At 38.2% G+C, this 24580-nt stretch overlaps 1 protein-coding gene across 1 annotated transcript in view; it reads left to right on the top strand.

The window, feature by feature from the left end:
* The window catches only part of ERC2 (ELKS/RAB6-interacting/CAST family member 2), a 905732-nt gene that overhangs the window by 465571 nt on the left and 415581 nt on the right, over positions 1-24580 (top strand). Inside the window, 3 exon segments of the mRNA XM_017894219.1 lie at positions 8098-8235; positions 16542-16682; positions 19779-19919. Coding sequence (XP_017749708.1) covers positions 8098-8235; positions 16542-16682; positions 19779-19919 — 420 coding nt within the window.

Here is a 24580-nt window from a genome sequence, read left to right as displayed (position 1 = left end):
AAGTAAAACTACACTGATATATCGCTACACACCTATAAGAATTGTCAAACTAAAAAGTACTGACAACACCAAAAATCTGTGGGGATGTAGAGAGGCCAGATCATTCACATTCACACACTGTTGATGAGAATGTAAAATGGTAAAGCCACTCTGAAAAACAGTGCAGTAGTATCTTATGTATAATAGAAATTACAACTTCCATTTAACCCAGCAGTTGCATTCTGGTAGCATTTATCCCAGAAAAGTGAAAACTTATGTCACTGAAAAAAGAAAACCCATACTTGAATGTTCATAGTAGTTTATTTGTAACAGCCCAAACTAAAGACAATTGAAATGTCCTTCAGCAGGTAAGTGCTTAAGCAAGCTGGGATATCCATGCCATGGAATACCTACTTAGCAATAAAAAGGAAGACGTTATTGATAACTATAACAACTTTGATGGATCTTCAGAGAATTATGCTGAGTGAAAAAAGCCAATCCCATAGGTTCCATACTGTGTGACTATTTATTTAACGTTTGTGAAATGACCAAATTATAGAAATGTAGAAGAAATTAATGGTTACCAGGGGTTAAGGATGGGACAGAGGCAGGAGGGATTTGTGTGCAGCTATAAAAGGACAATGCAAGAGATTTTTGTGGTGTGGGACTTGTTCTGTATCTTGACTTTGGTGGTGGTCACATAAATCTACACGTGTGGTACCATTGCATAGAACTAAATACAGATACACGCAAACACACAAATGCACATGAGTGCATACAAAAACTCATGATATATGAATAAGGCCATTGGGTTGTATCAATGTCAGTTCCCTGGTTATAGTATTTTACTATAATTATTCTAGATGTTACCATGAGCAGAAACTAGGTAGAGTAAAAGGGTTCTCTTTGTATTATTTCTTATAACTGCAGGCTAATTTCAATTATCTCAAAATAAAATGTCAAAAAGATTTTAGTACAGTGCCTGGCTAATAGGAATCACTTAATAAATAATGGCTGTCATCTTCATCATTCTCATCCTCCTCCTCATCTTCATCATGACATTGTTATACTAGCTGAAAGTTGTGAGGCTGCTTTTTGATTGGAGACAGCTATATGTTGCCTTCTAAATAGTCATCTCATTAAACAGGTTTCCTGAATAGACCCTAATGCAGGGAACCTATGCTGCTTAAGAATGGAGATAGGTCCAAGAAATGGAGGAAGGTGGCCGGTTGCAGTGGCTCATGCCTGTCATCCCAGCACTTTGGGAGGCCGAGGCAGGCAGATCACTTGAAGTCAGGAGTTTGAGACCAGCCTGGCCAATATGGTGAAACCCCGTCTCTACTAAAAATACAAAAATTCGCTGGGCATGGTGGTGCATGCCTGTAGTCCCAGTTACTCGGGAGGCTGAAGCAGGAGAATGGCTTGATCCTGGGAGGTGGAGGTTGCAGTGAGCTGAGATCATGCCACTGCACTCCAGCCTGGGCAACAGAGTGAGACTCCATCTCAAAAAAAAAAAAAAAGAAAGAAAAGAAGTGGGGAAGGAGGTCTGCTGCATACAATACTAACTTTTTTATAAGCTGAAAGTTCATTTTCAAATTTTTATTCTATTTTTTTGACCATATTAAAATATTATACATCCTATTAGAGTGGAGAATTCCTCCATTTTGAATAAATTCCACTCACAGAATCATCTGTTTAAGAGATCTAAAAGACCAACATGTTTTTATTTCAAAGAAAAAATATGGGTATAAGCAGAATTCTAGGATGGTTCCCATATTATGTGCCTGTTGGTGTTATGTCTATGCTTAGGTTACATTTTATGCAAAAGAGAATTTGCAGATGTAATTAAGGTCACTAGTCTATTGACCTTAAGTTGATCAAAAGGGAGATTATCTGTGTTGGCCCTACCTAATCACATAAGCACAGTAAATCTAGGGCTAGAGGTCAGAGATAGGGAAGTCAGAGATGTTCCAAGCAGGAGGGTGATTTTATATGTGAGAAATGCTTGGTTGCTGGTTTTAAAGAGGGAGGGAAGTACCATGTGGCAAGGGCCTTTCTGTAGCCTCCGGAAGCTGACAGTAGCCTAGGCCAGCAGCCAGCAAGGAGCTGAATAATACCAACAACCTGAATGAGCTTGAAAGGGGACCCCAGATTCAAGAGGGAACTTAGCCAAACTGGAGAAGTGTCTGAGTCAAACCTTAACCTTGTAGGCCTGTAGGAACTTGAGAGAAAGAAAGTCCAGAGCAATTGTTCTAGGATGGTGCAGTTTGCTGGCTCGGGAGCTAACGCCAGAGCTGTCCCTAGGTACTGTGGATATGGGTCTTATTTTTTGGCCATCCAGACTCTGAGCTTTGTTCTGATTTTATGAAGAACATCTCACTATGGAAGATGAAATTGCCAACACTTGGTTTCTAAGCTTCCCTTGCAGTTGGGCTGTATGCCTTACCTTGGCTTTCCTCATTAGATGTACCTGCCCCAGTGTCACTGGAATGTTGGGATTGTGAAGGACCCTCTCTCTGCTGCAGGGACTGCAAAGTCAAGGTCATGGGGCAGCATGACCACAGGGCTAGTGGTGGTGTCCAGGGGTCAGTTGAAGCCACTCTTGTTAGGGTTCCTTCCTTTCTCACTTCTTTCATTTATTCAGTAAGTTAATATGTAGTATTGCCAACACAGTTGGGTGCTGCAGCCAAAGATAGAACAAATAGGACAGAGCTCACTGTACTGTAAGCCTCAATGTCTAGTTTTCAGCAGTTGGAGCAACAGCGTTTGCACTAGACCACTTGCATCAAAACTTTGGGCATAATTCTACTTTCTCTGACCTTGGTTTTCTAGCTTTTCTGGCAGTTTTGTGAATTTCCCCATTTTTCTGCTTAAAATCAGACTGAGCTGTTTCTGTTGCTTTAGCTAATAATATTAACTGATACTCTAGGTGTGGATAACACAAAATCCAGAGACAAGTCTTAGAAGATAAATTTTATTAGTGAATGGATTTTGGAATTTTATAATGAAAACAACCGGAAAGATACATTTGGGTAATATTTGAAACTATAACAATGACTAAGTATGTTTTAGGTCCTGTTTTAAGCTATAGACTTTCTCCATCACTTTTTATTACTTCTTTGTAGAATCCCAGAGCTGAAGGGACTCAGCCATCACCTACTCTGGCCTCTTCCTTTTACACAAGCCACTTTCTTTAGGATTCCTTCCTTCCTTCTTTCTTTCATTCATTCAATAAGCTAATACGTGGTGTTGTCAACAATTGGGTGCTGCAGCCGGAGATACAACAGTGAGTAGAGCAGAGCTCTTGTCTTCACTGAGCTCACAGCCAAGTTGCGGAAATAGATAAGTAAGGAAGCAATTTTAATACTATATGAAAAATGCAGATTAGGGGACTTAACCTGGTTTGGGGGGATTAGAGAAGGAGTCCTGAAGGAGGCAAGGAGTGTGCTGATATCTAAAGGTTTGAGTAGAGCTTGAATAGATGAAAAGTTGGAGTGCAAAGAGGGCTCCAGGAAGAGGAAATAGATATGCAAAGATAGGGAAGATATAAGGAAATCCTCGTGCTAGGGAATAGCACTAGTGATTTGTCAGGGCCAGGACTTGAACTGAGGGATGGTAGAAGATCACACGGACCATCCCTTGGAGGGCATCATGTATGATATCAGGGAGTTTGGGCTTTTTCTGGGGGGCAATGGGGAGACATTGAAGGGTTCTAAGGAAGGAAGTCATACAGTTAGATCTGCATATTAGGAAGCTTACCCTTGGCTGCAGCATGGAGACCAAATGGAAGGAGGAGCAAATGTGGAGTCAAGGAGACTGTGGCTGTTAGTCAGAGGCCCCTTTTGTGCTGAGGACTACACTTGTGTGAAATTCACAACAAAGATCCCCTGCTGAACATTGGCCCATCTCAGGCTTGGCAAGCCCAGAGTTAAGGACCCCATTAATTCTTGGGCAGAGCTTCAGAAGTCAGCTAAAGGCCTTAGGATTAGGGTTGTCAAGTGACCTCCAGGGTCTGAGCTCTCCTCCTCTCTTACCTCCTTTCCAGGGTTCTGCCCCAGAAGGCGCAGCTATTGCTTCAGCAGTACTGGCTCCTTCTGAATCTTCCCAGCCATGACCAAAAGGCAGCTCAGGTCAAAGGAAAGGGCAGGGTTTCTCTCTAGCTTTCTTGTGCTCAGGGTCATCTCATACTTTGTTGTCTGTGTTGCTAAGGTGGTGTCCATTTCTGCAGTATGAAATTTCTCAAAAAACCCCTTCACTTTCCACCCCCAAAGCTTCCCATCCTAACCCTTGTTTTCGATTTGCTTATTTTCCAATTCCTGCTATTTGAACTATGCACAACCTCACCCTTTGAAGAAAAGGTTCCCAACATTTTCATATAAATGTCATAACAATTTGTGAACATGAGAAAAAATGTGCAGTACTTTTAAAAGATACAGAATTTTATATTCTCTCCAGTCTTTTAAGTTTTAATTTTAAGAATTCAGTCATCTTTGGAGTATGAAAGGAATATTTTCTCCTGCAGAGTCCTTTTAAAAAGCAAAAACTTATTGTTCGAAACTCACTTAACCACTCTGATATTTTGTAGTTGGTTTTAAAATATCTTTTTATTCTGTTTACACTCAATGAAAACACACTGGCAGATACAGAAAAGCATGAAGAGGAGAAATAAAATCATTAGTCACCCCATTGCCAAATAAAACATTTTAGTAGATTCCTTATATATATTTTTGTTCTATGCAATAATTTTTTCTTTTACAAAATTAATGCCATACTCTTTTACATTCTGCTTTTAAAGATTCTACTATTTTCATTTAGTTAGCAATGCTATGCAAACAGGATTTTAAATACTTGCATAATAGGCCATGGTTTAAATATACCAATATCTCATTATTGGGTATACACCCAGGGGAATATAAAGCATTCTACCATAAAGACATATGTATGTGAATGTTCATTGCAGCACTGTTCACAATAGCAAGAGCTTGGAATCAGCCTAAATGCCCATTAATGACAGACTGGATAAAGAAAATGTGGTACATATATGCCATGAAATATTATGCAGCCATAAAAAAGAATGAGATCATGTCTTGCGTGGGAACATAGATGGAGCTGGAAGCTGTTACCCTTATCAAACTCACACAGAAACAGAAAACCAAATACCACATGTTCTCACTCATAAGTGGGAGCTAAATGATAAGAACTTATGAACACAAAGAAGGAAACAACAGACACTGGGGTCCACTTGATGGTGGAGAGTGGGAGGAAGGAGAGGAGCAGAAAAGATAACTATTGGGTACTGGGCTTAATGCCTGGGCGATGTAATGTTACGTACAACAAACCCCCTTGACAAGTGTTTATTTATATAACAAACCTTCACATGTACCCCCGAACCTAAAATAAAAGAAAAAAATATTTAGGTCCCATTAAATAAATAAATAAATATATCAACAATCAGTAACTGCTGGCAACTTGAACAATTTAGTATTAAGTAGGCATTTGTGTTATTTATTAAATTATTATATATTCATGTGCACAATATTTATTATTTTATATAAAATATAAACCAAAATAGCCCACAATTTTACCCACTGGATAACCCTGATTGACATTTAAAAATAATAAAACCCACATGGTTAGAAAATTCAAGCAGAAATCTACACAAATGTACAAAGATGAAAACCAGAAACTCCCTCTTCCTTCTGCCTCCCAGACCTTACCCCCACAAAAGTTAAAATTTCTTGTGATTTTTTCCAGATATATTTATCTATTTATAGATGTTTCAAATTTTATGCAAGAGATTATATGCTACACACTGTTCTGTACCTTATTTTTTTCTCTTAAGAGTCATTTTTGGTGATCTTTGTGCAGCATTTCTTAAAGTGGTGCATCCCTAGCTCAATAAATGCATCTTTAATTCCACCTCTGTTAGTCAGTCATGCCTGCAGTATCATTGGCTCTTTTGCTGGGTTCTTAGATGTGAGATAAACAGATATACCACCTACATGTCTCTGGTCTCCACCATCCCTATTTCTCCAGCTCGTAACCCCTACCCGCATGCCAGAAGGACCCTGACCCTCAGTTGCCACCATCCCTGTTTCTCCAGCTCGTAACCCCTACCTGCATGCCAATAGGACCCTGACCCTCAGTCTCCACCATTCCTATTTCTCCAGCTCTTAACCCCTACCTGCATTCCAGTAGGACCCTGACCCTCAGTCTCCCTAGTCTTTTTGGTTATATGAGGAGGCCCCAGGGATTGTGACATAAGTGCACAGCCACTTTTCCTTTGGCCTCTATTTCTTATGCCCAAAGTCCTTTGAAAGTGCTGCCTACTACTGCCCCAAGGCTAATGTCCTCCTCTTATGCCCAGGGCACTGTCTCCCAGGGTGGGCCAGTGGATCTAATTAGTTTGCTCAGAACTGCTAAGGATTTGCGTACACATGTGTACACAAATGTATCCATGGGTGTATTCAAAGTAATAACATATAGTCTCTCCAAGAGTCAGTCCTCTCAGCTGCTGGCTTCTTCCACATAACCAGTATCATTCTAACATTCTAACATATAACCATCTATATTCTTACTCATGTGTACTTTTGTGTGAACATTTGTCTGGAAGGGAGGAAGCCTTTGTTTTGACTGGAGATGATTATGCCTTCTGAATTGCTGTGTTTTCCACGGAGTGGCAATGAATTTTCATAGTGGCAGCTGGATGGGAACACATTACATTTTGATAAAGAAAAAGAATAATTATTTGACCTGTAACCTGAGTTTCTAAGTTGTCTATCTCAAGGCAGAAGAAAAAAAAATGAATGAAGGAAAGATGGAACGAAGGATGGAAGGAAGCTGGAAGCAAGGAAGGAAAGAAGGAAAAATTCCATCTTTGTTAGGCCACAAAGCTTACGGGTTTCCATTGTAGCCATTGAAAAAATTAGCTAAGGCCATGTCCTCCAGATTGAAGGTCAGCAAAGCCATTGTCTTTGCATCCAGAGCTATTTTTGAGGCTGCTACTGCTGCCACCTCTGTTGTCATTGTAATCATCTCCTCCTCCTCATTACTACTGGGATTATTATTATTACTTGGATTACCATTCCAGATACATGCTAAGGGAATCAAGTAATCAAAAAATGTGTTTGAGTGTACATTGTGAAACATACTTTTGGAATGATTCCCTGAGAAAGTTGGGTGCAGAATGCAAATATTTTGAATGGACTTATCTTAAAGTTGTACTGCTTTTTTTCCTTGTCATTTTAAAACCCTTAATACGAATAAATTGTTTGTATAGTGGGGCTTTTTTAAATCCTTAGATAAGAAATACATGGTTTGAAAGCAGAGAATAAAAACATGAATGATAATGTCCTCAATGCCCAGAAGAAAGTCCTTGCTGCTGCTCCTGGACAGGCATTATAATCGGCTATTTGGCGTGTTTATTTCAGGCTGCAGATAGTGGATAAAAGTGGCTGGTTGGTTGCCAGCACATGACTTAGTTGCCAAATGGAGTGTTTAGTACTTGTTACATTTGACTTATATCACAAGTTCTTCCCATTAACAGTCTGCTGGTGATAACCTACTTGGCTTTTCATGTGGTTACTTTGAAACAGCCACTTGACAACATTTGGCATATCACAAACTTTAATACTGAAATAAAGGAATGACTGAATGGCTACATGGGATCTGCCATATACTGATACGGTGCTTGGTGCAGAATAGGCTCCCCAGTAAATGTCTGTTTAATCAATGAATTCATCTTGCATAATATTTCCCTGGTTCAGTGTACCAAGTTCAAGTCTATTGACCTGAGACCTAAAAGGCTGGTAAAAGGGATAGAAATACAAAGAAATAATAGTGCTTACATATGTGTCAGAAGGGCTTACCTTTGTATGGAGGGAGATACTCTGCTCCTCTGTATCACCATTTAAATACAGAGTTGAACTATATGGAGAAATGAAGATTTCATCAAAATGGCCTTGAGTCTAACCTCAAAGCATAACCTCATACTGATAATTTCTATCATTTCAGGTCTTTTTTTTTTTCTTCTTTATTTTTATTAATAGATCCACTTCAGGAATTTTGGCCCAGGATATGTAATCAAATATGCACTAAAATATTGATTTTTATTTTTAGATTGAAAACTTGCAAGAACAACTTAGGGATAAAGACAAGCAACTGACCAACCTGAAAGACAGAGTGAAGTCCTTGCAGACGGATTCCAGTAATACAGATACTGCACTGGCAACGCTAGAGGAAGCTCTGTCAGAGAAGGTGAGCATGCACTCAAAAACTGGGGAATCAGGATGTGGGGAAACAGAGTTGGGGAAAGTTAATCCAAATGCATTTAAATGTGCCTGCTTTTCTTCTTTTGCTAACACTACCTTTAGTCCCAGCTGGTCCTTGTTCTCCCCACACAAGCCCGCTTCAGTGGACTTGGCACACTATAGCCAGGGGCATTTTCTGAAATGCAAATCTGCCTACATCCCAGCCTTGGCTCTCCTTACAAACCTTCACTAGCTTGCCGTTGCTCTTATGGTGACATAAATTGAAATCCTTTACCTGGCCCCCAGGGTCCCGTCTCCCATCTGATCTGGCAAGCCCCCACATTGTGTGCCTGCTCCCTCCCTCATTCTTTCTTTCATTTCCAGCCTCATTCCCCATCTCTCTTTTTCCAGGTTCTCTGTGCCCTACTTATGTGGGGCTTCCAGATTTTCAAGTGTAGCATACTCCTTCCTGCCTCAGACTCTTTGTAGATGCTATTCCCCAGCTGAGGATATTCCTCACTCTCTGCAAATTTAATTCCTCCTCTTCTGAGAGGTCAGCTTCATGAGAAGTTGTATTGTGCAGTAGTCAAGAATGTGGACTTTGGAGCTAGACTGCCTGGGATCAAATCCTAGGTCTGATACTTTCTACTGTGGACAAATTACTTAACCTCTCAGTTTCTTCATTTGTAAAAGGGGGTAATAATAGCCACCTCCGTGGATTAGGTTGAGGAGAAAATGCAGGAAAATATGGAATGTGTTTAGAATAGGAGATGTAATGTTATCACTATTATTATTATTTTATCATTTCCTTAGGGACACTTCCTAGGTATCCCCGTTACGTCTCAAGAATACCATGAACTCCCCAGAGCTCATGTTGCATTCTCAATTGTTCATTTATCTGTTTTTAATTTCTCTTCTCTGCTAGACTCCAAACCCAAGAAACATATCCTATGTGTGTGTTATCTTTACATTCCCTGTGTCCAGCATAACCTGCATCAGGGATGCTCACTCAGTAGTGGATACTGGTTGAGTGAGCTGCCACCATGTGACAAGTCCTCTTTTGAGCCCTGAATGCAGCAGAGAAGAAAATAGGTGAAAATCCTGGCTCTAACAGAGTTTAGACTATAGTGGAGGTGATGAGGAGACAGATAATAAATAAGTGACATACCTAGGATTTCAGAGGGTAATATTTTCTATAAAAGAAAAGAAGGCAGGGAGGGGTACAGGGAGTGCTGGAGTAGAATGGCCAGGTAGGAGCTTGCTGAGAAGGTGACATTTAAGGAAACACTTGAAAGCGAGTGGTGAGCCAGGAGCCCTTGTGGAGGGAGAATGTCCTGGCAGAGGGAAAAGCAAGTACAAGAATGTGGGGGAGAGGAAGGGCAGCAGATTTCACAGGCCCTTGTGAGACAAGATTTTTAAAAATTGGCTTTTACCTTGAAGGGGATGGGATGCCATCCTGAGGGTTTCCTTCTAACTTACATTTAAAGGGATTAATTTGAATAAAAGAATGAATGAATGAATAAAATCCTTTAGGCAAATAGCTCATTCTGATGTTGACTTACTTTTAAAATGATTTCTAGTCCATTTCATTCTGGCTAAATGAGTTCATTCTCTGGGCATCTATCATAGGTATCAGACCCTGGAGTTGAGTTTGCATAGGCTCTCTCCTCTCCTCCAACACTTCCTGAATATAAGAGCCAGTGCAGGTACAGTTCTCTAGGAATCCTCAGGAGGGACAGCTTGTTTGTTGGTTGAACATGGACTGTGCTGGCACAGTTTTAAGCCCATGTTATTGGCATTATTCTCAAATTTAGCTTGAAACCAAGAAAAGAAATGTTAACTTTTAAAGTGTAGGAGTAGATTTTATTATGTTCTTTTTCTTCGTCTTTCTCATCCTTTTTGATTCTGCAGCACTTTGCAGGATTTGTCCACACATGCATGGGATGTTGTGGGGGTTTTCCTCTGGGATGCCCTACTAGAGTAATAGATTATCTCCTATATTCCCTATTATCACAGCCTATAAACTCTGGGGTATTGAAGTAATTGGAAGGAGACCTAGGGGCCAGTCCCACCTATGCCACTAATTAACTGGGGAGCCATTAATTAACTGGGTGAGCCTGTCAAGTACTTTTCTCTCTCAGGGCCTCAAATTTCCCATATAATGAATGGGGGAATTATTTAAATGCCCATGGGTTTCCTAAGCCAGTGTATCCTAAAGAAGGCTTCTCTTCTGTTACTACAGAATTACCAGGAAGTCTCTGTTGAAAGTCTCTATTATTAGGCCCCATCTATACCTACCAAATCAGAACCTCAGGGCCTGGGAATCTGTACTTTAGCAAGTTCCCCAAGTCATTATGATGTAAACTGTAGTCTGAGAACCAAGGCTCTATGATAAAAGCCTGAAAGCTACAAAAAGATGGGTAAGCGTATATTTGGAGTTAAAAAGTTATTTAAAAAAATAAAAGAAAAAAATGAAGCTACAAAAGACCCATGATTCTAGAGCTAGTCTTCATGGTCCTATTAAAAATTGTAAGATTTAAATGTAAAATCCAGAACTGTAAAAACTCTAGAAGAAAATTTAGGCAATACCCTTTAGGACATAGGTATAGGCAAATATTTCATGATGAAAATGTCAAAAGCAATTGCAACAAAAGCAAAAATTGACAAATAGGATCTAATTAGACTCAAGAGCTTCTGCACAGCAAAAGAAACTATCATCAGAGTGAACAGACAACCTACAGAATGGGAGAAACATTTTTGCAATCTATCCATCTGACAAAGGTCTGATATCCAGAATCTGCAAAGAACTTAAACAAGTTTACCAGAAACAAACAACCCCTTAAAAAGTGGTCAAAAGACATGAACAGAAACTTCTCAAAAGAAGATATTTATGCAGCCAACAAACGTGAAAAAGAGCTCAACATCACTGATCATTAGAGAAATGCAAATCAAAACCACAGTGAGACACCATCTCACACCAGTCATAATGGCAGTTATTAAAAAGTCAAGAAACAACAGATGCTGGCGAGACTGGGGAGAAAAAGGAATGCTTTTACACTGTTGGGAATCTAAATTAGTTCAACCATTGTGGAAGACAATGTGGCAATTCCTCAAAGACCTAGAACAATAAAGAACATTTGACCCAGCAGTCCCATTACTGGGTATATACCCAAAGGAATATAAATAATTCTATTATAAAGATACATGCATGTGTTATGTTCATTGCAGTACTATTCACAATAGCAAAAACATGGAACAAACCCAAATGTCCATCAATGATAGACTGAATAAAGAAAATGTGGTACATATATACCATGGAATACTATGCAGCCATGAAAAGGAATGAGATCATGTTATTTGCAGGGACATGGATGGAGCTGGAAGCCATTAACCTCAGCAAACTAATGCAGGAACAGAAAACCAAACACTGCCTGTTCTCATTTATAAGTGGGAGATGAACAATGTGAACACATGGACACAGAAAAGGGAACAACACACACTGGGGCCTGTTGGGAGGGGTGGGAGGGAGAGAGAGTATTAGGAAAAATAGCTAATGCATGCTGGGCTTAATAGCTAGGTTATGCGTTGATAGGTGCAGCAAACCACCATTACACACGTTTACCTATGTAACAAGCCTACACATCATGCATACCTATCCCAGAATGTAAATAAAATAAAATATAGCAAACAACGAAAATGAGGCTTTTGTAAGAAAAAAAATGTAGAGTTTGACATTGAGTTACCTTATTTGACATCATATTTAGTATGTATTTCCAAATTAATTTTGCTCAAAAATTCCATGGAGGAGAAACAGTTGCTGGTTAATAAAGTTATAAATCCTGTAACAATTTAAAACATTGAAAGATTATAACTTCAGGATTAAAGTATAAGAATTATAAGGTTTTACTTGAAAACTTAACAAGAATATTTAATAAGATGACTTTTCGGGGAAAGATATTCTCTTTTCATCTTTTAATAATTTATTTCCAGAGCTCTCTGTAGTAGTTTTATTTGTAAAATTGGAATGAGGGGATGTTTGTTCAAAAACTATTAACGCTTATGTGTTCATTTAGCATATTTTGGGTTGTATGATATCATCCCATTTCTACCTCTTGATTTCTTTCTTAAAATTCACAGAGGTAAACATATACCATATAATTTTTCATGTCATAAATTCTTGGCAGGGTTTTATTATTTTTTTCTGGGCCTTATTAAGATTTGATTTATTCTAACTTAAATCCCAAAGTAATTCCCAAATCTGAAACTACTCCCTTTATTTAAGTACTTCCTTTGAGACTGAGGGGGTGTCTGGAAAGGAATCTGAGGTCTGTGGGAGCCTGTCCCCCTTGGACTGTCTTCACTGCTTGACAGTTGCGTCACCTGGGCAAGCCTCCTCTCTCAGGGTCTCAGTACCTCATCTTCAAAATACACATTTTTATTAGCTGACCTCTAAGTTTCATGCTGTCCTGGAACTCCCTTGGCAATGGATTATTCAGTTTGCTGATCTGCAGTCTCAGGCTCATGGCATCTGAATTGGACTATAGATAAGGAGTTGAGAACTTAGATGATTAGAAGGGCCAGGGAGGGAACAAAAATGAGGGATGTGGCTTTGCTGAAGTGTAGTAGGGACTACTGGTGACTATGGTAAGCTGCAGGTCCCTGGTCTATTTCAAAACATTCAAGTTCAGATTTTTAAAAATTATGATGCTCAAGTCAAACAAAAGAGCTCTGCATACCGGCTTTATGAGCTATTTATTTCCAAACTCTGTTTGCATCTGTTTTTTAACTTTTCATAGCAATGAAGAATAAAAGCAAAAATAGAGCAATGGATGTGGAGGGAATTTTTTAAAGCTGCCAAAATCAGAATGCCTAGTGTATTTGAAAAGTACAGATAAAACCATTGAATAGGAACTGGCAAGGTTCTCTATCTTAGAACAAAGAATAGAAGATTTATTTTGAGTATTCCAGTATGCATCAAACCTTTATGTGTATCCAAATAATCTTATCATCTAGGAGGTTTCTTAAAATACAGTTTCCTGGGTCCTATTTCCTAGAGATTCTGATTCAGCTGCTCTACTGTGGAGCCCAGGAACCTCTGATTTGTAAACATACCAAAGAGTTCTGATCCAAGTGGTCAGAAGGCTACACTTTGAGAGACACTAAATCTATGCTCTTCCATTTTAAGATGGGAAATGGGTTCAATGAGGTGAAATGACTTGCCCGGAAATAAAAATATTGACATATACAGCATCATTCCCCATTTCTGGGCCTAGAGAGACATCGCTAATTAATCATGGCACATGCTAACTTCTCAACCCACTGCTCCTGGAAGTCATTTCCACCCCATCTAAGCTGGTCCTTGGTTGAGACTTTGCTGTCTCCACTGGACTATACCAAGACCACCTAGCTCACAGGTGATAGAATAAGACTAAAACTCAAAGATCTTTGTGCTTTTGGCAACATCACAATCTCCTTTAAGTGGAGTTTTGCTCACAAGTCCCATTTTTATCCACATTTAATTGCACAGATCCCTCTGTAACAAGGTATGCTGTGAAACAAAATGATTAATAAAAACTCATGGATTTTAAGTACATTTAATTATTCGCTGTCTTTTGGCTGATGAAAAGAATCCATCAGGCAGTATTCACCATTTCCCCTGGATTATGGCATCCTAGGGAGTATGTTATTCCTTTTAATTTCCAGGAACTTATTCAACTATTAATAGAGTGCAAAGAATAATGCCTCTCCGTGAGTTAAGATTGAATATGACTTGGTTCTAGGATTGACACACAGAAGCTCAAGAGACGAAATCCACTGTATTTCTAAAGCTGGTCTCGCCAAGCCTTGCTGTAGCCACATAGCAGATAAGCAGTGGAGAAAGCCAGATAGTGGAGCTGGAGGCCGCTGTAATTTAGTTCCCACCCTGTGATAAAGCACAAATAGATTAAACCTGTGCAGAGCCAGATGCGTGCACAAGGAATGCTTGCCAATGCAAATAAGACTAAAACAAGAACACATTGTTGGAATTTCTGCAAGTTAGTTGTTAATCAAGTACATCATGGCATATTAGGGCCTTTTAACACATGTTTTTGACATCTGGCCCTGCGCGGCTGACAGTTAAATTGGTTTTGTGATTGACAGAGAAATATTTTGTAGTATTGAATCATCAATAACACTTAAAAACATTATAGTGCTTGTTGATTTTTTTTGTCATCAATGCCCAGTCAATAGTACAAGTGCTTAGAGCAAATCGACCTACTTTCCAAACGATTCTGACACCTTCTGGCTGTTAACATGCCTGCTTAATTTTATTACCTTTTCTTTGAAGCCAAGATGATCCCTCATTTGAGTTCTCCTTCCTTCCTTCAGCTCTTTTAATTGCTTGTTGTATGCCAGATGATTTGCCCAGCTGTGAGTCAAAAAGACTCAAAGGATTTTAGTGCTGCCGTCTTGAAAGTGGGGCTGGGAGGATGGTCATGCAGTGAAACCATGTGAAGGCTGCTGAGTGGGAATAAGTGCCACGTGGTCCAGCCAGAGGGATTCCTGGGAAGGTTTCCAAATAGTGAGGCGACAGGTCATTTTGGAGCTTTAGAAATGTCACTCCAACAGCCATGTAATGGAGGTGATGGGACGGAGAGGTGACTGGGTAATTGGTTGTAGTGTAGGCAAAAGGCAACAAGGGCTCAGTTGCTGAAATCATTGAAAACTCTTGAGAGACTGACCGTGTACTGTGGCCATTTCCTTCTCTTGTGGATCACATAATCATCCACTCACCATTGTCACGGGTAGGTAAACTAGGTCTGGGATCAAGAAGAAACAAATATAGGCAATTAATAGATTCATTTGTTATATTTCTGCCTCCTCTGTTATAATAATATATTTCATTTAAAGTGTTTTTAAGTAATTGGAAAACAGTAATGGTACCTCCTCCGCCGAAAGCATTAGATACATAAATTATTGTCAGTGGGGTAGAACAGTTGCTTCCTCGGGGGATCTTAAATCATAGGCGAAGTGTTCAAACTAACTTCCCTCTGCGTTGAATACTATTTTATAGTTGTCTTATTTATCAGGCATTGTCTTGTACTATGCAATTATTATAAGAATATAAAAGATAATATCAGGATCCTTGGCCACAGTTGTTGCACCAGTATTTTTTAACATGACCATCCGAGAGGAAGTTTAGATATGTGTTGGATAATTTCAAACTAATTTCAGAAATCTAACTCAAGCTTTACGCAGATGGAATTTTCGTGTGCGTGTGCGTGTGCATGTGTGTGTGTGTGTGTGTGTGTGTATGTTTAAGTTTCTTACTTTGATATCAGGCAGGTTCCCTATTTTTGGAAAACGAGTCTACAAAGCAGTGTTTTCATTTCAGTGTGAAAGTCAAAGGCAGATCTCCCTGAATGGCTCCAGGTGTATGTTTGTGGCAGTGTGGTCTCATGGATGTGGCTGACAGTCCGAGAGCCCAGGATGTGGGAGGCCTTCTGTTTATGACCTGGGCCACCTTGCGTCTTGGAGCTCTGGGTTTCCTCACCTCTACACTGTCACCAAGAGCACTGGATCTGCCCTTACGCTTGTGATGAAGACTGATGAGGAGAGTGCATCACAGTGCCTAGCATGTAGTAAGCCCTCAATAAAATAAAGCTGCTGCTGAACTTTGTTCAAACTCAGCCAGTGTTTTGGAGTCTCTACTGACTATCAAGAAACCATTGACAAAACAGAGAAGTAAACATCCTCAGACACACTGGAAAATCACATACACAATGGGCTGATTCTTTGTCTCAAGTTCTCACAATGAGCCCCAGCTCTAAGTCCTGGAGGGTTTGGGTCCTGCCCCATTTCATTCCCATCCAGCCAGAGAACAGTCTTCAGAAACCAGTGAAGGCTCTTGGATGCCAAATAGAGAGGCTAAGCAAAGAGGGCTGAGCCGAGAGGCATGTTCTCCTTCTCCTTTCCTGTGCGAGGCTGTGTCAGGTCTGGAGTCTTGGTGTCTGAAGCTGCCTCTTCTAGAGCTGCTCTAGAAATTTGCTGGATACTACCATGAACCAAGAGCAGCCACAGAACTTGAACATTAAGTTCCTTTGCAACCCTGTGATGTTAACTTTTATTAACAAGTCAAAAGCTGTATTGGTTGTCCTTCCCAAGTGCTGTTATGCACAGCCTATCCCCGTGAATCCGATTTTGAGTTTCTTGTGTGTGTTGATTCCTGTAGAGCATTTCTTAGATGTACTACCTCTTGTTTTCTTTTGCAGTATGCTTTGGCATATACACTGATGGGTTCTCACCTCTTCTTTTTTGTTAATTGCCTTACAGGAGAGAATAATTGAGCGCTTGAAAGAACAGCGAGAAAGAGATGATCGGGAAAGACTAGAAGAGATAGAATCTTTCCGAAAAGAGAACAAAGATCTGAAAGAGAAGGTCAATGCTTTACAGGCTGAACTGACTGAGAAAGAGGTGAGTCTGGAAAAACAAATGAACCACATTGATAGTCCTCATAAACCCATATTCAGTGCAGCTGCAAGAGACTAGAGACTTAGGTGGAGGCACTATATGAAGGCTTGGGGAATGTGGTAACTTCGCTTTTGTAAAGTTGCCTGAATTTAAAGGAAATTTTTTTTTTTGTAACTTCCTTCATCTGTGATGCCCTATGCCTGTCTTCTCTGTTCTGCTAACTATATACAATGTAGCTCCTTGAAACTTTTCTTTATGTCTTACCACATTTGCATGGCTTAAAGGATTCTATATTTTTCAGAGGCCCATGATCCCTTGCTTGAGATAACAACAGCAGCGATGATGATAATAATAATATCTCTACTTTATTAGAGTGTCTGCTATGTACTATTCCTTGTGTCGAGTGCTTTACATTCATTTGTACTTTTCAAAGGGAACCACCCAATTCCCTCAGGTTAGGAGATGTGGTACCATGCTGGACCCCAAGGTAGAGCTTAAATGTGGCTGCTCTTCTGGCATATTATTTTTACATTATAGTAAGTAATTTAGAGCTGTATTTTTTTATGCCATAGCAAACATGAATACAGAATATAAGTGCAACCTGTATTTTTAAAGTAACATCTTACACTTTAAAGAAATTCTTGCTTGGGGCTTATGAAGAGGGTGCTTTGGGCTATTCCTCCATTCTTCAAGGGATCCCTATAATGCTCTCAGTTTTCTTGGGGATAGTTTGGTGGAGAAGTATGAGAAACAGTAATTACACATTATTTTATTTAATCCTCACAACTCTGAGATATGTGGAGATTGCCTGCAATTGGCCCCTTCACACTTACTTTTGTCTGCCGTAACTGTCCATCTTCTTTAGAGCTGTCATAGACCTTTCACCCTGCAGGACAGTACCTCAGCACAGTTGTCTATCTCCCAGCTCCGCAGTATTTCCTCACTCATGGGGTACTGATAATTCCACACAAATTAAAGTCCTGAATAAATTAGGGATGTAGATGAAGAAGGAAAAGAATGGATGAGTAAGAGGAGTTTCAAGGAAACCCAGAAATAAAATCTGTATTTCCTAAAATTTAAACCTACTTATTTTTTAGAAAGGAGCTTATTTCTTTGTTATGAAAATAAAGAATGGAGTTCTCTTCCTAGCTTCCACTGCTGCTTCTGAGTTGGAGGATCTGTGATGCCTTAGTTTGTATGCGACAGAAGATAGGAGAGCTTTGACTTTGTTTATAGCATATTCTTCTCCAGTTGCGGGTGTTGTTTGTGGGCTTACACCTTAAAATCAATGTATATATTTCTAATGGAAAGAGATCTTGATGACATGGTGGAGCATAAGCTGTAAGTGAAAGTAGTTTTGTAAATAATGCCAACTTTGTATGACTTTCAGATAGACATTTTGATAAACATTTGTTGTTTCTGCATGATGTGCTTGGCACTGGGCTGGGTGTGTCAGTCAGGGTTCTGCCAGACAAACAGAACCACGTTAAACATTTTCTACAGATTAAGAACTTTATCATAAGGAAGTGGCTTACACAGTTACGGAGGCTAGGCGAATTCAAAATTCACAGAACAGGCCATCAGCAAAAGCGGACTGGAAGGTCTTAGAAGCTGATGCTGCAATCAATAGGTAGAATTTGTTCTTCCCCAGGGAAACCTGAATTCTGCTCACAGGCCTCTCAATTGATGGGATCAGGCCCACACAGAATACTGAGGATAATCTCCTTTACTTAAAGTCAACTGATGGTAGATTTTAGTCATGTCTACAAAATGCCTTCTATTAGCAACTCCTAGATTAATAACTGGGGACTACAGCCTAGCCAAGTTGATTAAAACTGGCTATTGCATCTGGCAATTTAAAATTTATAAAGGAAAACAATATGCAGTTGCCGTCAGCAGGGAGCTTATGATTTAATTGGAGTGATGATACGTCTTCACCATGACAAAGTGACTGGATTATAATGTCCTTTCTTATTTCTGTGGGAATTATATGACAAAGGACATTGAAATTGGAATTGTAGACCTGGGTTTGAGACCTATATCTGCCTTTACTAGCTAAGGGACCTTTGACAAGATGCTCAGCTGTTGTAAGCCTCTATTTCCTCAGAGGGTTTTAGAAGCACCTTGCTGGATGATAGTGACTTTTATCATAAAGGTCATTCCAGTGCCAATGAAGCCACCCAGCATAAATTATTAGCCGACATCGTTTACAGAGAGACCATTGTGTCCTTAGTATCTTCCTAGGTGATGCAAATGAGTAAGAAGGAAATGCATGGAGTCTGGTTTGGGGTAAAACCTGTACATCTCAGTCACATAGTTAGATGTTGCTATTTCATATTCAATGACAAACATTGCTCTTTTAGGTTGCAAAGTTACGTTCAGTGATATATGCAAGTATTTATTTCTTTAGTTTTTGGCATTCAGACTATATGTGGAACCTGTTGGTTTCTGGACATGCTTAGTGACTGGAACAATTTAGGTAACCCCATGTCTAAGTTGGAAAGATTCATCACATCTGTCAAATCTAGATTGCAAAGGACGTGAACATAAAGTTTACTCTAAATTTTAAAATAATTTTATGTTTGATTTTCCAGAAGATGTTTGTAAAACCATTGATCGTTTCTCTGTTAAAGAGATGGGATTTGATAAAATTGTAATAGGAGGCTTCTTTTATGTTTGACTTGCTCTTGGGAGTGGAAGCATTAAAGTCAGTATTTTCTTCCATATTTGTCTCAGAGTCTGCATAGTCTGACAGCAATAAATGTAAATGGAAGGTTCAGGGTGTCTGTTTTGCTATGACATGTAAAGACCACCTTGGGACTTACATCATTAGCATGACTTTGAGACATGAAACATGCATTTACTGACCACACCATTTGGTCACATTTGATTCTACAGCAATTAGATCCTACTCATTCTGTAAGCTGGCCAACTTTAATTTCCTGACCAGAGCTGACTATTGTTACCTTAGTAAGATTATATTTACCCTTTCTGTCTACTGCACACTTTATTGCTATGTATAGAATCAATGTGTTCAAATTGAAGGCATCGCTAGTAGAAATTTCAGTGTTTTACTCACTCACATTCTTTCTCTTTCAGTCTAGTTTAATTGACCTCAAAGAACATGCATCTTCATTAGCCTCTGCAGGGCTGAAAAGGGATTCCAAATTAAAGTCTCTAGAAATAGCCATCGAACAAAAGAAAGAGGAATGTAGCAAATTGGAAGCACAGTTAAAAAAGGTAAGTGAAGTCTAAGAAAAAAATCATGCTCATTTAAAAATGAATTTATAAAATGGAACAGGAAGAGACATTTTAAAAGAAACAAACCCCTTATCTGTTGCTGTCTGCTGATAAAAGAATTAATTAAATACTTTTAACTTTATTGCTAAGAAGTCTATCAAATCTGTCTGTGAACCTGAAAATTATCTTAGGTTTCCTGTTTAAGAAAACTTGAAAATAGATGAAAATAGTAGCAGAAGTTAAAATATTATAAAAACCAGCCATTACTCTCTGGGTAAATCTCAACTATCAACAAAGAAAAACAGAAATGTTTTCAACAAGTCGCAGAATCAGGAAGCCACATTAGATGTTAATAAACTTTTGCTACTTTCAGATGTAGGTCATTTTTTTTTGTATGAGAACTTTGCAAAAGCTTTTCTGACATTGTTAAATTTCTAGAAGTTCACCAAAATTGCCAAGTCCCTGGCATCTCTGTAGAATGACTATTTATATTTGACCAAAATGACCTTACTCTCCAAGAAAGCTTATTGTAGATAGAAGGCTTTGGAAAAGAAATAGGATATTTACATGGCGGCATTAGCATGTTTTCTCTGACCCAGACATTTTTGTGGAGTGCATTTCCAGTCATGCATTGTTACTTTGACTTTTTCCCTGTGTTGTTTGGTATGTCTGCACTCATTGTTCACATAAAACTCATAACATTATGAGTTTAAGCATTTTGTTTCCCTTTGACAACTCATAAACTTATTCAAAAGGGATGATAAGAATCTAAACAATCAAACAAAGTATATAATAAAATTTGACTATGTATAATTCATAGCACACCGGGATGGGGATTTATCGGCTAAAGGTATGAAAATATATGACATGGATGGGCAAGGATGTGAAGGAATCGCATATCTGTGAAGGAATTACTCTGGATATCTTAAAATGTAATATGCTATTTTGTATGATGCAATATATAACTGAAATGTTACTATATGGTACTCACTTTACAGAGATTATTAGGAAACTGTCATGAGAAATTTCACACTAAGAAAGTTTACTTGCTAATACAGAAAAAGATAAATACACAGATCAAATCCTTTAATAACAAAACAGCAAGAAAATCTCTATATTGCAAAATCTGTTTCCCAATCCACTCATCATCTCGCTTACTTCAAGCAGTATTTAGTTAAGCAGAAATCTTGAACAATAAATAAAAGAATTTAAATTGCCCATTTGAGGGTGTTTAAATGGAGATTGACTTGGATGTGATGTATTGGGTATATGACATACATTCCTGATCTATATAAATGTGCTCTACAAAATGTTATCTATGATATGCATATTAAGGGATGAACTTATGAAAAATATTTTTCATTTAATAAAAGTTTTGTGATCATAAGGCAGGCTCTAAGCTAGCTTTGTGAGAGAGAGAAATTCATTGGCTCCTTATGACCATCCTCTGCACTATTTTACTTTAGTCACAGTGTGCTGAGTCTCGAAGAAAGATGGCCTCAAATAGACCTGGGCATGAAAGATGTCCTCCACCTACTCTGATGAGCCGTTGTTATGGAGATCAGGGGACCCCATTTATTATTTCTATAGGTACATGTTCGACACCCTCCTTTTTAGTGTAAATCATCTATTGGAATTTGAAATCCACTAGTAATTAAAAGAAAGAGATTCACATACTGATGCTTCTAGTTTTCATGTAATGACTTCACTAGTTTAATCAATCAACATTTATGCAATTCAATATAGTTTCTTTCAACATAGCTGTGGTTTGCCCCTGTGATCACTCAGAGTGTGTGGTTTCCTTTGACTCGCAGGTAGACACCACATACTGAAATTCACAGACCAAATCCTGCAAACATTTTAGCATTATTCCTGACAGTATTTTAACATTCTACCAAGTCACTAGAATTAAAGTAACAAATATGGTTGTCTTGCTGTAAAGGACCTATTTCATTTATGAAAAGATAACTCATTTCTAAGTATATACATAATCTTTACTTATACTGTCTCCTAAGTGCATAGTGTAGTGAGTTTAAATAAGGTAGTTATAATTTAAATATATTTATGCCTAACCTGCAGATGCTATTTTGTTATTTTTGGCTGTCTAGCATTAACTAAATTCAAAAGTTTAAAATTATTTTCAGTAGTCTTTAATTTCTGCTAATAAATAGTTCTGTAAAAACCTCAACTACCCATCACCTTAAAAAAATTGAGATCTACATGAAATATTTGAAAATATAAGCCAACAGTATGTGAATATACATATAAACACATCATTTACTCATGGAAAATAAGCAGCTATAAAAGCTTAAGTGTGTCTGGGCCTCTTTTAAATAAAAGGGTACGTGACTTGTGAATAAAATGTAAAGGTTTACTAAATGAAAGCTGAAAACATAATAGTTTTATTATGTCATAAATACACCAAAAATTCCCAGTGGAATTTTGCTCAAGGTTTGTGAGTGTCCAGGTATTTTTCCCATAAAATCTGCACGATATTGTAGATGTGTGTCGTTGAACAGAAACCTTGTCTGCCAGTGGCAATGAAATCCAAATGGTGATTTAAACTTATTTTTGTCTTATAAACAATGCTTGACATTGGTAAAGGGAGTTTTTACGTAAAAGTCTGTGGAGAACATTCATACACATAATTACTTTAACCCTTTATTATACTGTGTTAATTTAAGATGCCTTCAAATACTTCATGATGACAAATGCTTATAGGCAGAAAAGGAACTCCCTTATACATTCCATCCCACTATTTATAAATGTTCATGTCTGAGGAAGTTTTTACTGATATTAGTGAGGCTGACAAAATGATACTAACCAAATAGTGCATAATTGCAAATTATGAGTGTGCTTTATAATTAAGTGCATTCATCAATCTTAAATAGATACCCAAGAGTTGAGAAGAGACTGATAATTGACATATGGATCATTTTGTCTTTCAAAAGAGCATTTGAGGTTCAAAATGGGGGAGTAAACTTAGCCTATGTGACTAGAAATCAATTGAGAAGCAATGGCAATTCAAAATATTATGATTTATGCTCTTTAGTAATTTTTCAATTGATATTATACTTGAGGAGGGAGTTTCTTTAAACCATGATAACATTGTCTTTTACTTCATCCAAGTTGAAGGAAAAGTAATTGAGGCTCTCAAAAGTGTGACTTAGCTTGAAGCAAAGTAATAGTTTCTACAATATTTCACCTTCTACACCTTGACATTGAGCCCCAGATAAATAGTGCGGGTATTTAGAAAATATAACTTGAGAGTGCTATTTAAAATAATATTCAGCATATTTAAATCCACAAAATTTAAATATTCAACACAAAATAGACAAGAAAATATTATAGATTCTAAAGCACTTGGAACATAATAGAATATCTTTGAAAACTATATTTTCTGTTAATCCTGAGACAACAGTAGAAACTGGTAATAGGCAATGGATAATACTGTATTTTGGTCCTGCTGATTTAAATTTTTTTCTTTTCCCGTTTAAGTTAATCCGATAATGTCTTACTGATATTTTGCTATTGCTAACCTGCTGTTTGCTAATCTGTATTTTTCTGAAGATAGACTGAATAGAAAATTCAGGCTTGTGTTAATATAAAAGAAGAGCTATAAATTCAATGATAAGATTTAATTAATCTTTTATTATTACCATCTTTGAAGTTCAGGTAATAAATTGCAGACTTGGCCAAAAGTACTTCTTCTGATTCATTGCTGGAGGCCAGCACTTCATGTATCATCAAAAGTGGACAGCTTTCTTTATTTCATGGGTTATTTAACTCGAGAAAGGGAAAGTAACACAAACCTTAAATTTCTTATTCCAGCTATTCTTTTTTAGGAGCCAAAGTCAACTTTTGTATTTCCCTAGAGCATCTCACTTTCACTGTGGAATGTTTAGAAACTGAAATTTCTTCTTTTTTAATGACCAACTTGTCTGTGCGAATGCACTGGATTTGTTGAGCTAATGCTGTTTTTCTGGATCTTTCCTTCTTTCCCTGTCTGTGCCTCAATGCCTCCCCAACTTTGCAATGTAGCAAGCTGAGCAGTTGTTCAATCAGATGTACAACCCAGTAAGTCATTTCTGAAAGTTCCCGCTGTAACATATCAAAGCATGAGGATCCATTGATCACCAGTCACGGTGTGCCATACTGGGGAGGTTTCGAAAATATTTATGAGTTTCTTCCCCTTTCCGTTCTGTCAAAAGAAATGATCTGTGCTGAGGCCACTGCCATTTCTTATGAATGTGAAATTTAAAAATTAATAACTCAAGAAAATATTGCCAACTCTGATATTACCTCCTTCTTAACCTCAGCCCAAAGACTGTAGAAAAACAAAAGTCAGCTGAAGATCTAGGCTTATGGAACTCTTCCTTAAATCCTTCAAACACGAGCATATCTAGGCCGAAAGGGATAACAACATTGGTAAAACAGCAAACAATTCAATGTTTTATTCAAGTGATAGAAGTTAAAACAGGTTTAGATTTAAAAATACGGCTATGGTCTTTGAGATTGGTAAATACCTAACATTACTGTGGATTTTGTAACAGTTAAAAGCATGCCATTTGGCTGAGGACAAATCATAATATAGTCTCCTAATAACAGATAGTAACAATTATGATTATAGCTTAATAGAGTACAAAAAAAAAAAAAAAAAA

The sequence above is a fragment of the Rhinopithecus bieti genome, unplaced genomic scaffold (genome assembly GCF_001698545.2).
Source record: "Rhinopithecus bieti isolate Rb0 unplaced genomic scaffold, ASM169854v2 scaffold_21649, whole genome shotgun sequence".
Lineage (NCBI taxonomy): Eukaryota > Metazoa > Chordata > Mammalia > Primates > Cercopithecidae > Rhinopithecus > Rhinopithecus bieti.
This window is presented reverse-complemented; position numbering and strand designations above follow the sequence as displayed.